The sequence below is a fragment of the Hoplias malabaricus genome, chromosome 13 (genome assembly GCF_029633855.1).
Source record: "Hoplias malabaricus isolate fHopMal1 chromosome 13, fHopMal1.hap1, whole genome shotgun sequence".
Lineage (NCBI taxonomy): Eukaryota > Metazoa > Chordata > Actinopteri > Characiformes > Erythrinidae > Hoplias > Hoplias malabaricus.
This window is the reverse complement of record NC_089812.1, coordinates 27224581-27237943: the sequence shown is the minus strand read 5'-3', so window position 1 is coordinate 27237943 and position 13363 is coordinate 27224581. Positions and strand designations below refer to the sequence as shown.

Below are 13363 nucleotides of genomic sequence, written 5' to 3'. Positions count from 1 at the left end.
AATTGGAGCAGCCTGGTGGCCAAACTTCATTAATTGCACATTGCACCAGTAAGACCATGTGCATCCAATGGTTCAAACATTGTATCCTGAAGGCGGTGCCGTGTATCAGGACGACAATGCACCAAAACACACAGCAAGACTGGAGAAAGATTGGTTTGATGAACATGAAAGTGAAGTTGAACATCTCCCATGGCCTGCACAGTCACCAGATATAACCTCCTCAGTCCCGAGAGAGGACACATCAAAAACAAATGATGTTTTGCTAAGAAATATGTTTACTACAGCCATTTAAAAGTCACAGTACAATTTTTTTTTTAAAATTGCATGGAGACTTTAAGATATTCAGTGTCCAGTATACTGGACATTTGGAATTAAGGGCATAGACTCCGCATGAGTTTGAAAATTTCAAATATTTATTACGACTAACACAGTATCCATCCATCCATCCATTATCTGTAACCGCTTATCCAATTTAGGGTCGCGGGGGGTCCAGAGCCTACCTGGAATCATCGGGCGCAAGGCAGGAATACATCCTGGAGGGGACGCCAGTCCTTCACAGGGCAACACAGACACACACACACTCACACCTACGGACACTTTCGAGTCGCCAATCCACCTGCAACGTGTGTTTTTGGACTGTGGGAGGAAACCGGAGCACCCGGAGGAAACCCACGCGGACAACACACCAACTCCTCACAGACAGTCACCCGGAGCGGGAATCGAACCCACAACCTCCAGGTTCCTGGAGCTGTGTGACTGCAACACTACCTGCTGCGCCACCGTGCCGCACACAGTATCCAAAGCAAGTGTATTTTCTATGTTAAGTGTTAGGGGAATCATGTAATACATTTTTACAGTAAAAATTACATACTAATATGGAAGTACATATAAACATTTTGCAGTAGATTTCCATTAGTTTAAAACAACTGAATTATCTTATTCATGTTCCTCATTTATCACTATTCAAGTCAACACATTAAGCATCTTGCTTCTATTTTTTTCTTTAATTTCTCTTAGATTTATTTTCATATAATCCATGTAGTATGCACTAAATGTATTTCATAAAAATTTGTTAATAAAAATAGAATTACTAAAACCTCCGGTCAAAATATTCAGCATGTCAGTTTTGCTACATCCAAATTGTTGACAAAATGCAAATTGTTTCTCAATTTGTAGAACCTGTCCCTTGGGATCTGAGTAATGGCTGGATTTGTTGGATTTACTGGTTTGTAACACAATCTAATGCGTGGTAAACGCAAGCATCCCATCACAATGTGTGATTTCAGACTGTGATGTTTTGAGCCCAGGCGGCACGGTGGTGCAGCAGGTAGTGTCGCAGTCACACAGCTCCGGGTGACTGTCTGTGAGGAGTGTGGTGTGTTCTCCCTGTGTCTGCGTGGGTTTCCTCCGGGTGACTGTCTGTGAGGAGTGTGGTGTGTTCTCCCTGTGTCTGCGTGGGTTTCCTCCGGGTGACTGTCTGTGAGGAGTGTGGTGTGTTCTCCCTGTGTCTGCGTGGGTTTCCTCCAGGTGACTGTCTGTGAGGAGTGTGGTGTGTTCTCCCTGTGTCTGCGTGGGTTTCCTCCGGGTGACTGTCTGTGAGGAGTTGGTGTGTTCTCCCCTTGTCTGCGTGGGTTTCCCCCGGGTGCTCCGGTTTCCTCCCACAGTCCAAAAACACATGTTGGTAGGTGGATTAGCGACTCAAACGTGTCCGTAGGTTTGAGTAAATGTGTGTGTCTGTGTTGCCCTGTGAAGGACTGGCGCCCCCTCCGCCTTGCGCCCAATGATTCCAGGTAGGCTCTGGACCCACTGCAACCCTGAATTGGATAAGCGATTACAGATAATGAATGAATGAATGAATGTTTTGAGCCGTGTACCATTTTGCAAAGCTTGTATGTTGGTCACTAACTAGACCCCAAAATTCATCATCAAAGTACTGTTGAAAGTAGTTCTAAAGTGTCCAGTGTTCTCTGTCTGCATCAGGTGTGTACTGTGGATCCACATATGCTGGAACATCAAAAGGTTTGAATGCTGCATGCTTGAATAAGAGCCGTGATTGTCCAGACTGTTCAGCTTCCTGTAAAATATTTCATAAGGACCACCTTAATTTAAAAACAATATTTACAATTACAAATATACAGTGTACATACCCATTTGTTTCTCATGCTTTAAGTGCAGTCTTAGGTTAAATAAAAATGTCCATTAAAATGTATTTTAGACCAGGCTTGGTAATCTGGAGCTGATACCCCCTACTACATAATATACTTACAATTAACAAAATTGAACAATATTTAAAATTACAATGCCTTTTATTTTAACATTAAGCTAAGTTTGATTTAAGTTACCTCTTCCTTTTCATCTGGCATGTCCTCAGAATCACTGGAGTCCCTATCACTTTCCCTGTCCTGTGTATATTCATCCTCACTACTCTCAACACTGCAGTCACTATCATCTAGTAACTGAAGAACATCTTCTACTGTTAGGCCTAAACAGACATGAGAAGATAAGCGTACCAGGAAATCTATGAACAATAATGTAATATCGATCATTAGATGCACGTACTCGCGATACATAGAATGTTAAAGTCAGCAACATTCCATAGACTAATTCCAAATGTCCATATAGCTGGACACAAATGTGTTCGCTCGAAATTTGGGACTGTGAAAATAACTTTCCATTGTTGGTATAATTATTTTTCGTATCAGTATACGTCTAAAATAACATATGTACAAAGACTTTTCAGTTAACAATATGGAATAATGAAGAAAAACTTACGTTTTGTTCGATCACGAAGGCGGGGTGCGTCTTTCTTAGGTGCTGCCATTTCCAGGACTATTTTCGACAACCAATCAAAAAAACCTAAACGTACTTGACCAACCAATAGAAAGCCGTAGTTGGGCAGAAACCCGTAAAAGTGGGTGGGACGTTGAAAAACTTGCTGTCGAGTTAAAAAAGCCAGAAAAAAAATGTCCAGCATACTGGACGTTTGGAATGAGGAGGATAAGTATTATTGAGCCACTTTGGGGTGTTTTGGAGGAGCGAGTCAGGAAACGTTTCCCTCCACCACCATCACGTAGTGACCTGGCCACTATCCTGCAAGAAGAATGGCTTAAAATCCCTCTTACCACTGTGCAGGACTTGTATGTCATTCCCACAATGAATTGATGCTGTATTGGCCACAAAAGGAGGCCCTACACCATACTAATATATTATTGTGGTCTAAAACCAGGTGTTTCACTTTCATTGTCCAACCCCTGTATATATATATGTAATTTGGCCATATCGCCCAGCCCTCGGTTGAATTAACTCAAAAGCCTGATTTATTCAGATGAAGTTGCTGTGCTGCCAGATCATGGGTCAGTTTCTCAGGCAGTAATTAAGTCTTGTTCTTTACTTTTCACCCCTGAAAGAGAAATGTAGCTCAGGTCTAGGCCTAATCCCAATCTTTAAAACCAGCCCTAGGTTATTGAAATGGACACATATTGTCCACAATGCTATTGTTAATGCACTTTGGTTATGATATAATATCTGAGTTAGTTATTCAGAAAGGTATCAGAATTAACACTGTGATCATTAACATAGAAATAAATGCTCGTCAGAATTGTTCATGCAGCTAAAGCAAAAAGCAGCGTGTCTCAACACTTGTGAGCAGAGCTTGGCTGTGGATAGGTAAATTCCCATAAGAAGATGGCGCATTACACACACACACACACACACACACAGGGCACTCTACACACTGCCAGCTTGTCACACATGCCTCTCTTACATGATGTGACACCGTACACAGTTAGTTACTTCACGTATCACAGACACGGCACAATGTGTCACACTCTGCAAACACTAAGTCTCTCTCTCACACACACACACACCCACACACACACACACACAGAAAAAAGCCACAGTTACACCATGCTGTGTAGTTAATGTTCTATACTGATCTGAGCAGACAGGCCCATGTATAATTTGTGTGTATGAGTGTGTGTTTGTATAAAGCTCCACTGAAATAGCTGCCACAGAACCGCACTGCTCTTGTCCTCCTGCGTTGTAGTAGTGGGGTCTTTCCACTCTTAATACAGTGTTCTTGTTCTTATTAAAGTGATAATTTAACCAAAATTCAAGTTTATGGAATCCTTCAGTTTTAGTGGATCAGCTAAAACCTGTAGCAGTGAGTCGAGCCGATCCCAAGCAGTGGAAAAGGACAATAGCTTCCCAGTTCTGTTCTGTCAGCTAACAAAGTCCACTGGCTAGCAGTGCTGTAAATTGGAGTGAGGAGACGTGTCAGGAGTCCAGAAGAGTTTAATTGACCTTGCTCTCTCAGACCAGGTCACATATGCTCTCCTGGGCTCTGCACCATGTTTGGAAGAAGTCAAATTAAATATTTTTATTACAAAGCATTATCGGAATAGGGTGCATTTTTGTAGAATTTATTTGCATCACATGCTGCTTTCCACTGATTTTAAAGAATGGTTTTTGGAACCTTCTAGAAAAACCAGAGACTTTTGTAGAATAGCGTTTTAAACACTGGGCAAGTGAAATCTGATAAATAATGGGCTTAATTGTGAGAATGAAATATACCGTTTTAACAAATAGCAATATTAATATTAAATCTTGTCTCTAGGGAAAAAAAATGCACTCCAACTGATGTTAGTGTTCCACTTGCGAGCGACTGGTGTCAGAGACATGATGCCATTTCTGCCTGAATTTAGGTGAACAACAAGCTCATTAAAGCTTAGTCTACACCCACCCAACCCCAAAAAATAATCATTAAAACATTAAGCAAAAAATCTTTGACTGGACGGTGGGGCTTTATGTTTTCATGTGGTAAACACGCATCTGTGAGGCTGAAAAACTGAGAACCGTTCTCCTGGAACATTCTGCTCCAGTCAGAAAGAGCCTGGAGAGCAGAAGTGGTCAAAACATGTGACATCAATGTCCTGTTTTCATACTGAGTCTCTGCAGTATTTTGACAGACATTTTCTCACCTTCAAACACACACACACACATTGTTTTCATTCACTCTGGGATGCTGAGGCAACTTACCCTCACCTTTACGTATAAGAACTACAAGCTTAACTCCAACCCTACTCTTACCATAACCTTAAATAATAACATAAGAACAGTCCTTAGACAAAAACAGAGGGAGCTGTGGTGCCTGCTGGGAGCTCCCCTGTGAGTATAAGCTCCTCCCACTCTTCACCCACTGCCACAATATCATTTGTTACAGTGTATATTAATGGTTTGTGGCCAAGGCTCTGTTTATATAAAAAAGCCTGAGGAGGCTTCGGCCACTGTAGGTGTGTGTATGTAATACATAGTGGAGCTACTTCTGTGTAATACATAGTGGGGAGGGGGCATAAAACCTTTATTAAACATTCACATTGTGGTCACTTTTAGCCTAATCATTCAAAGTTAAGGTGAAAACGTTTATTATTAGGCTTTGTTTTAGGGGCTTATGGGTTGTTGTTGTGTGTGTTCAGCTTGGTGTATAGCGATTGATGAGGACAGAGCAGTGTTCACCATCAGGGAGAGGTATGTGACGGTGTATAAGGGCTCTGCCAGTCCCATCATACACCTGACCCAAATACTGATTCAACAGTGTCTTGTTCTTGTTCCCTACGTCCTTGTTAGTGTGTAATAAGGAGCACCTAAAAAGGCAGTATGACTGTGTTTCTGTGGCCTTACCTTAGTGAGTGAAACCATCTTGAATCTAGTCATTTTATCTTAACTAAGACTATCCTCAGACTATGGACCCTATGTCTATGTCTACTATTGATGTTTTGCTTGTTGGGTTACAGTCACATTATTTTTGGGGGGTTGACTGCCATATTAGTGACCTATAGTCAGATTTCAGAGAGGGATACATTTATTTCATACACCGCTCCGCTCCCTGCCCTGGAGAGTGTGTCACTACACTCCGCACCATCTCTGTCTTCCTAAATTCTTTCCCTGGTTTGGCTTAAAGTTGAATGAAGTAGTTTTCCAGCTCTCTACACCCTCTGTAGTGCACAGTGTCTGTCATAAAATAATGCTTTCTGCACTCAAGTAGTGCGCTGTATGTCGAAAACTATTTCTATTCTGCTATTAGCTTCATTTTACTAATACTGTCTAATTACTCTGAGTGTGCAGCATTGTTAGTTTGGTTATCTGTGATGTGCACTAAGTAGGGAGTTTGTTGCTTCACAGATGAACAGAGCTCTGGTAAAATAAATGGGTCCGGGATCCATACTTATATATTTTTTAATTTAATTCTAAAAGTGTTGACAGAAACTATAAAACAATTTAAGTATCACAGGTACTCTACATAGTGCAGTACCCTGCAACCAATGGATAGCCTCATTTTATAGTGCGTTTCTACACTTGTGCGAGTGTGTGTGTGTGTGTGTGTGTGGGTGTGTGTGCGCGCGTGTGTGTGTGCGTGTGTGTGTTTCTCTAAATTGCTGATTGAATGAAGTCATTGTGCAGTAATAGAAACAATGAGATGGCAGTTATTTGCCTTCTCTTCAGCAGGAAGCCCTTTTATAGTTTATTCTGGCCTGAGGAAAGACACTGAATCTTTTCGTCAAAGCTTCTATTTGTATGTGTGTGTGTTTGTGTGTGTGTCCCACTTCCTACATAGTCTTGACATCCTGTTTCCCTTTTGCTGGTTTCCTGTAGATGATCCAGACAAGTCGCACTTTGATCGAATCTGCAGACAGTGTGTACGGTAAACTCACACAAGCACAACGAGCAGGTAAGTACATACACCTGTATACACACACACACACACACACACACACACACAAATAGAAACAGCTTTTAACAAAGCCAGAATGAGTAATCATTGATTTGCTCAGGTGGCAGTACATTATCAATGAAATGTTCCTTTGTGTGTGTGTGTGTGTGTGTGTGTGGGAGTGCACACATGGTCATATACATGTGTACGTGTTTGAAAAGGAAGGCCATGAAAGTATTCAGACTCCTGTGGACAGCATTTGGTGACCAGAATGCTTTTATTTGCACACACACACACACTGAGGAAACCATATCACAACCACACACACACACACACACACACACAGTGCTATCCATCATTCCAAGGCATCACAGGGGGTTTGGCCCCCTAACGCTTTCTCAGAGTTCATTCTGTCTCTTACTGACTCTCTCTCTCTCTCTCTTTCACCTCACAGTGCCTTCCCTTCTCTCCACCTGCTGCCTGAACTCTCCCAACACCTCTACATCAAACCCTCTGAGCTGTCAGACATCATTAACCCATTCTTCCACTCTCTCACTCCCTCTGTTTATTTCACTTGCTCTTATCGCCTTTATTCCAATCATATTCTCTCCCTCTCTTTATTTCTCTCTGTCACCTCTTTGTGTCTAAAGGTTATGTAAAAAAGCGTTGTAAAATGTACTGTGTGTTTTGTTTCTCTTCTTCTTCCACGTTATTTAGAGAGGATTGTGCTGAGGGTTGTTCTGGGAGTGGGTGCAGGTAGTGGACATTTAGGTGTTTTTTGTCATTCCTCGTTATAAACTTCGTGTACACTGCAGTGAAACGTTGATCTTCAGGCCTGTGGTGCACATCACACAGGAAGTAGACAGAGTAGTGATATTAGACATTCTGCTTCATCTGAGCAACCCCTTTCTGTGTAGGAATGAAAGTCAAGGCCTGAAGTACAGATGATGTTCTACTGTGTGTTGTTCCCGTGGTTAGTAGGTGGTCTCAGGCACAGTTTTTATCATTAGCTGCAGCTGTAGTGAATTAGTAAATCATTTCAGATTCTCTGTGTGTGTGTGTGTGTGTGTGTATGTGTATGTGTGTGTGTGTGTGTGTGTGTGTGTTTGTGTGTTGCAAAATATACCACATTACCCTCACACATATCAAAGCAGCAAAGCAAAAGATAAACAGAATAAAAAGAAGTATGCGGTTATTAAAGTTTAGTGTGTGTCTGTTTTTAAAGCTCTTTGCTGCTGAACAGGTGCTCTGTTAGGGCCGGTATTGCCATGGCAATGCTACCATCAGAGAGAGAGAGAGAGAGAGAGGGGGCAGGAGAGAGAGAGAGAGACAGACAAAGTGACAGAAGAATATCAATAAGTAAACAAGTTCATCTCACTCCTCCACCAGGTTCTCGCCCACTCTTTCTTCTTTTTCTGGACCTCTCTCTCTCTCTGTTTCTTTCTCCCTTTCTCTCTCTCTCTGTTTCTGACGTTGAATCATCTCTACTCTAATGGCTCTCTCCTCCGTTCCACACAAAAATAGAGAAATGCAGGAGCACACTCATGTTCTGCAGCAGCGATGTGCCTCCGAATGTTTTGTAAATGTTCATTTTCATATTATTTTGTATCTCCCCCACTCTTTCTCTCTACCCAGCTTTGTACATGTGTGTGTGCGCGTGTGTTTACATGTTGACAGTGTTTAAAAACTCCAACAGCACTGCTGTGTCTGATACACTCGTACCAGCGCAACACACACCAACACACCACCCCCCACATCAGTCTCACTGCAGCCCTGAGAGTAATGCGCCACATAAATCATACCCGGTCTGTGGGCGTCCTAGCCTTTTGAAGATCGGAGTGAAAGGGGGCTGACAGAGAGTGTAGAAACCAAGAGGTGGCTTTAATGTTATGGCTGAATAGCAAGGGGAGGAAGGGGAGTGCCAGGATGGAACAGGAAAAGAACAGGAAGATAGAAAGAAGAGTAGAAGATGGAAAGCAGGAAGAGATGTGTAAAAAGGTTGAAAGGCTGAAGTGGATACTGGAATACATTTGTTTAAATGTGTCTAATTGTTTATCTCTCTCTCTCTCTCTCTTTCATTCAGTCTCTCCTTCACTTTCTCTCCTTCCTCTTTCTTTTGTTCCTCTGCATTGGTTTCTCTCTCGTGCTCTTCTCCTGCTCTCTCCACACCCCCCCCCCCTCTCTCTCTCTCTCTCTCTCTTATGTTCTCTTTCTCATTTCACCCCTCTCCCTCTCTGTCTCTGCGTATCTGGACTTGTCCGTCAGTGTGTGTATTAATGACTGTGTAAGAGTTCGGTGTTGATGATGATGGTGTGGATGACCTCTCTCAGTAAACACTTCAGCCTCCCTCTGTCCCTCCATCCATCTTTACTCCTCTCCTCCATCAATCCCTCTTCTCTTCTCTTTATCCCGGCTCCTCAGATGTCCATAATCGACCATGTTGCATCCACCCAGCCAATCAGGAGTCAGCTATTTTGAATAGATTTCACACATGGCCGTTTCCATGGAGACTATGTAACCTGTCACTCAGTGACATTATCTGTCATTTAATACCCTCACAAACATAAATGCAGATGTGAGCGTGCACACACACACACAAACACACACACACACACACACAGACACACACACACACATTGTGAACGGCTGATTAGATACAAATTACAGCTTCACCTGGCATGTCAGCTATAAAGAGCAAACTTGTCAGACTGCATAGGTATTCATCTTTCGCTCTCTTCCTCTTTCTCTGTTTTACCTGTCATTTTCTTGCCCCTGTCTCACTCTTCTCTTTATGTTCCTCTCCCACTTTTCTTTGTTCTTTGGTCTCTCTCTCTCTCTCTCTCTCTCCTTTCAGTATATTATTTCTGTCTTTCCGTGTTATTTCTCTCTCCTGCTCTCTCCAGGGTTGCTTTAGTTTATAAGATGTCATAGATTTTCAAGTGTGTGTGTGTGTGTGTGTGTGTATGCACCAATTAGCCATCACCTTCAAGAATGTCCTCTGTTCTGATTGGCTGTCCTGTGACAGCCTCATTCAAAACCCAAAATTTCAGTGTGTGGAGGCATTGGTGGTGTTTGCTTTTGTGACATCACAAACATAAAGAACGCTAACAGGATGTTTTTCATTTCTGCACGCAGAATAGGGACGGTTTAACTTTGTTGTGACAAAATGTTTACACACCACAAAGACTTGTCTCTATAATAAAGAGACAACTTTTCTGTTGAGTTCTGTCTGATCTGGGATTAAAGAGCACTTCCTGAGGGCCTGGGCTCAGAGGAAGCAGATGTGTGTGTGTGTGTGTGTGGTGTTGGAAGTAGGTGTGTGTGTGAAAATGGCTGCATGAATCAAAGTGAAAGCAGTAACGTGTGTGTTCAGTGACAGCGCTGTGTTCTGAATGAGTCGAGGCTGAGAGACTGGAGGTTGTTGTGTGGGAGAAGGTCTCAGCTGCTGAGACAAGAGAAGAGTTCTGGCACCTCACTCCACTTCTTTCACTCTCTCTCGCTCTCTGTCTCTCTCCCCCTCTCTCACTCTCTGGGTGATAATGTGATTAACAGAAGGCATAGTTTCCTATGTGTCTGGTACAGACTAAAGCAGCGTATCTAAAACAAACAGCAGGCCACTTAATAAAGCATTTAATGTTTGTTTTTTTTTTTCCAGAATAAAAGTCCTGTGTCTGAGGAAGCCTCTTTAATGCCGGTTTAATGCTGAGCTGAAAGGGAAAAGCATACAATTTGCTTTGTTTTCCTGCACACTAGCTTTATACAACAGTGAGGGGGGAGGACCATCCACAGCAAAGCAGAACCAGATTTCACTCTGGAAGCCATTAGGGAGCTCTCCGTCCTTTTAACAACACAGGCCTGAATGAATCTGTGGTTTCCACTGATTATTTTGTCCACTGTCTCTGGCAGCTCCCTGGATGTGTGAGAGAATTCCAGAAACTGGAAGGCAGTTCCTAGTCCCAGGAAGACTTGAGCAGTTGCTCTTTCTGTCGTGAACAGTGTCCAAGCTTCTGCACTCATTCACTTCACCTCTCAGTCCCTCTCACCGTTCACACACTCAGGCTTCTTTCATTACAGCGCTCACATACACACATACCGTGTGATACACAGCGCATATTACTACTATATGCAGGTGGATTGGCTATTCAGAATATTCATGTGGGGGCGGCACGGTGGTGCAGCAGGTAGTGTCGCAGTCACACAGCTCCAGGGACCTGGAAGTTGTGGGTTCGATTCCCGCTCCGGGTGACTGTCTGTGAGGAGTTGGTGTGTTCTCCCTGTGTACGCGTGGGTTTCCTCCAGGTGCTCCGGTTTCCTCCCACAGTCCAAAAACACACGTTGATAGGTGGATTGGCGACTCAAAAGTGTCCGTATGTGTGAGTGTGTGAGTGAATGTGTGTGTGTCTGTGTTGCCCTGTGAAAGACTGGCGCCCCCTCCAGGGTGTATTCCCGCCTTGCGCCCAATGATTCCTGGTAGGCTCTGGACCCACCGTGACCCTGAACTGGATAAGCGCTTACAGATAATGAATGAATGAATGAATATTCATGCGAATGGGTGCGTGCGATGCCCTGTGATGGACTGGTGCTCTGTCCAGAGCCTTGCACCCAATAAATCTGTGTAGGCTCCGGATCCACCACCATGACCCTGAACGGGATAAAGTGGTTACAGAACATGAATGAAGGACACACACACACTTTTTGCATCCTCACACAGGGACAGGTGTGGTGTGGACTATGCAGCAGCCAGTAGCTCTTCAATTTAAACGACTTCCACTTGTTTTCTCACATTTCTGCCCAATTAAACCAAGTCATACACAGTAATTGAGAGTAATGTTATGTGTTTATGTAGAAATATGTTGTGTATATATAAAGGTACGGTGATTATGAAGTTAAACGATGCTGATGATGTTTCTGCAGGGTTAGATTTCCACGAGGACCTGCACCGTATCGGAGCTAAAGAGGGGCTGAAGGGTCGCAAGCTGCAGAAAGCCCTGGAGAGTTACGCCTGGAATATCACAGTCCTCAAAGTGAGTGTGTGATCCACCTCAACTGTGTGTGTGTGTGTGTGTATGTGTGTGTGTGTGTGTCAGCTCTGCTCAAGTTTCAAATTTCACACGTTTTTCCAGCCCACTTCCTATATTTAATAGATTCTCATCTGCAGTTTCCATGATTAGGAAATGGAAGTTAAGGAAGTTAAGGAACCGTGGAAGTCAAGGCAAGTTCTGGAAGGAAACCTCTCAGATAGAAGCACATGTGCTGGTCAGAAAAGCATAGCAACACCACAAGACAACAGAGAACAATGACAGGATTAACTGACACAGGGTGGTGTTGCTCCATTCTACTGTCCACTGCTGATAGAGACACCAAGTCAGTACCACACAAAGAAAGAAATACCACATGCAGAATATGTGTGTGTGTGTGTGTGTGTGGTCTATCCAGAAGCACTAGATGAATATAAAGCTGCCCTGAAGCACACACTGAGCAGTTTGTGAGCATGCATGGCATATTAACAGTTCATTAGTGTCTACCTCCTGATGCATTAACTGTATTTCCATGCCACCGTTTAGCCTCAGCTTCACCATGTCTTTGGCAGATTCCCAGCATTCACGGAACACAAGACGCACACAAACGACACACACCCAAACACATCACAAGAACGGGAATTAATCATGGCTGATGCCCCAGGGCACTGTGGCCTGCCTCTTTCTCACTGCTAAAACCACACTAATTAATCACTGCAGATCGCTAACTACACCATTACACGTCTTTATTTGTGGTCACAGCAACATTTCCCTTTTTCCTCTTCACTCCTCTCTCTCTTACCTCCATCTACAAGCTACATCTGCCTTCGCTAGACACTGTATTTTATGTTTATTTATATATTTATATATATATTTTTTGCTAAATAATTAGTCGCACCAACGTCCGCCGTGTCGCTGTCTCCCAGGAGCCTCCCAAAGCTGGAAGTTTTTATTTATTTTTTAATTACAGCACTGCAATTAAAAATGTGAATGCCACTGGGACTTCTTCTCAGTTTTTAAACCCTCTACTAATTCTGCCTGCTGTGCAAGTTTTCATTCTCTGAAAAAGAGGATTATTTATTTAATATTGACTCAGTTTTGCGGAGGTCTGCGTATCTAAAAGGAAACCATTTTGCAAACTATTAAGCTTACTGTCTTGTCTTATCCACAATCCAAAACCACAACGCCCCCCACACCCCACAAAGGCATCACACCCTCCTGTGTGCGACTTTATAAAATTAACTGCTGCAGATGACGAGTTTTCAGGCGCCCGCTCTGGCCCCGGTGAATGCAGAACACAGCCAATCAAAAACTGTTGCTGAGAGAAAATATGCACATAGTAACATAAATTCAGCCAATCAGCATCCTTGAATCTGACACCTCAGGGAGCTTCGTCTTTCGCCCATGCAAAGTCAGTCAGCGAGGGAGTAAAGACACGGCAGTTATCGGTGATTAAAGGCACAGGATTACAGCAGCCTCCACATTCAGTGAGGAAGTGAAGAAACGGCAGATCAAAGACCTTGGTCTACACACACACACACATGCATGTAGAGTTTTCTATGTATATAGATATCATATGATCCAGGAATGAACTGTACGCTGGACATTCCTAATTGTTTTATGAGTGTTTTAATAG

The 13363-nt window shown here is 43.1% G+C and overlaps 1 protein-coding gene and 1 long non-coding RNA gene across 2 annotated transcripts in view; one reads left to right on the top strand and one right to left on the bottom strand.

Moving 5' to 3' along the window:
• plcl5 (phospholipase C like 5) overlaps positions 1 to 13363 on the top strand; it is a 214647-nt gene that overhangs the window by 193275 nt on the left and 8009 nt on the right. The window contains exons 25-26 of the mRNA XM_066641663.1: positions 6652 to 6727; positions 11624 to 11733. Of these exons, the coding sequence (XP_066497760.1) occupies positions 6652 to 6727; positions 11624 to 11733 (186 nt within the window). The remainder of the gene's footprint in view (positions 1 to 6651; positions 6728 to 11623; positions 11734 to 13363) is intronic.
• LOC136664381 (uncharacterized) lies at positions 1863 to 2991 on the bottom strand. Its single transcript, XR_010795132.1, has 3 exons — positions 2773 to 2991; positions 2343 to 2482; positions 1863 to 2074 (listed from the first exon to the last, which is right to left on the bottom strand). It is a non-coding gene; the product is annotated as an uncharacterized lncRNA (long non-coding RNA).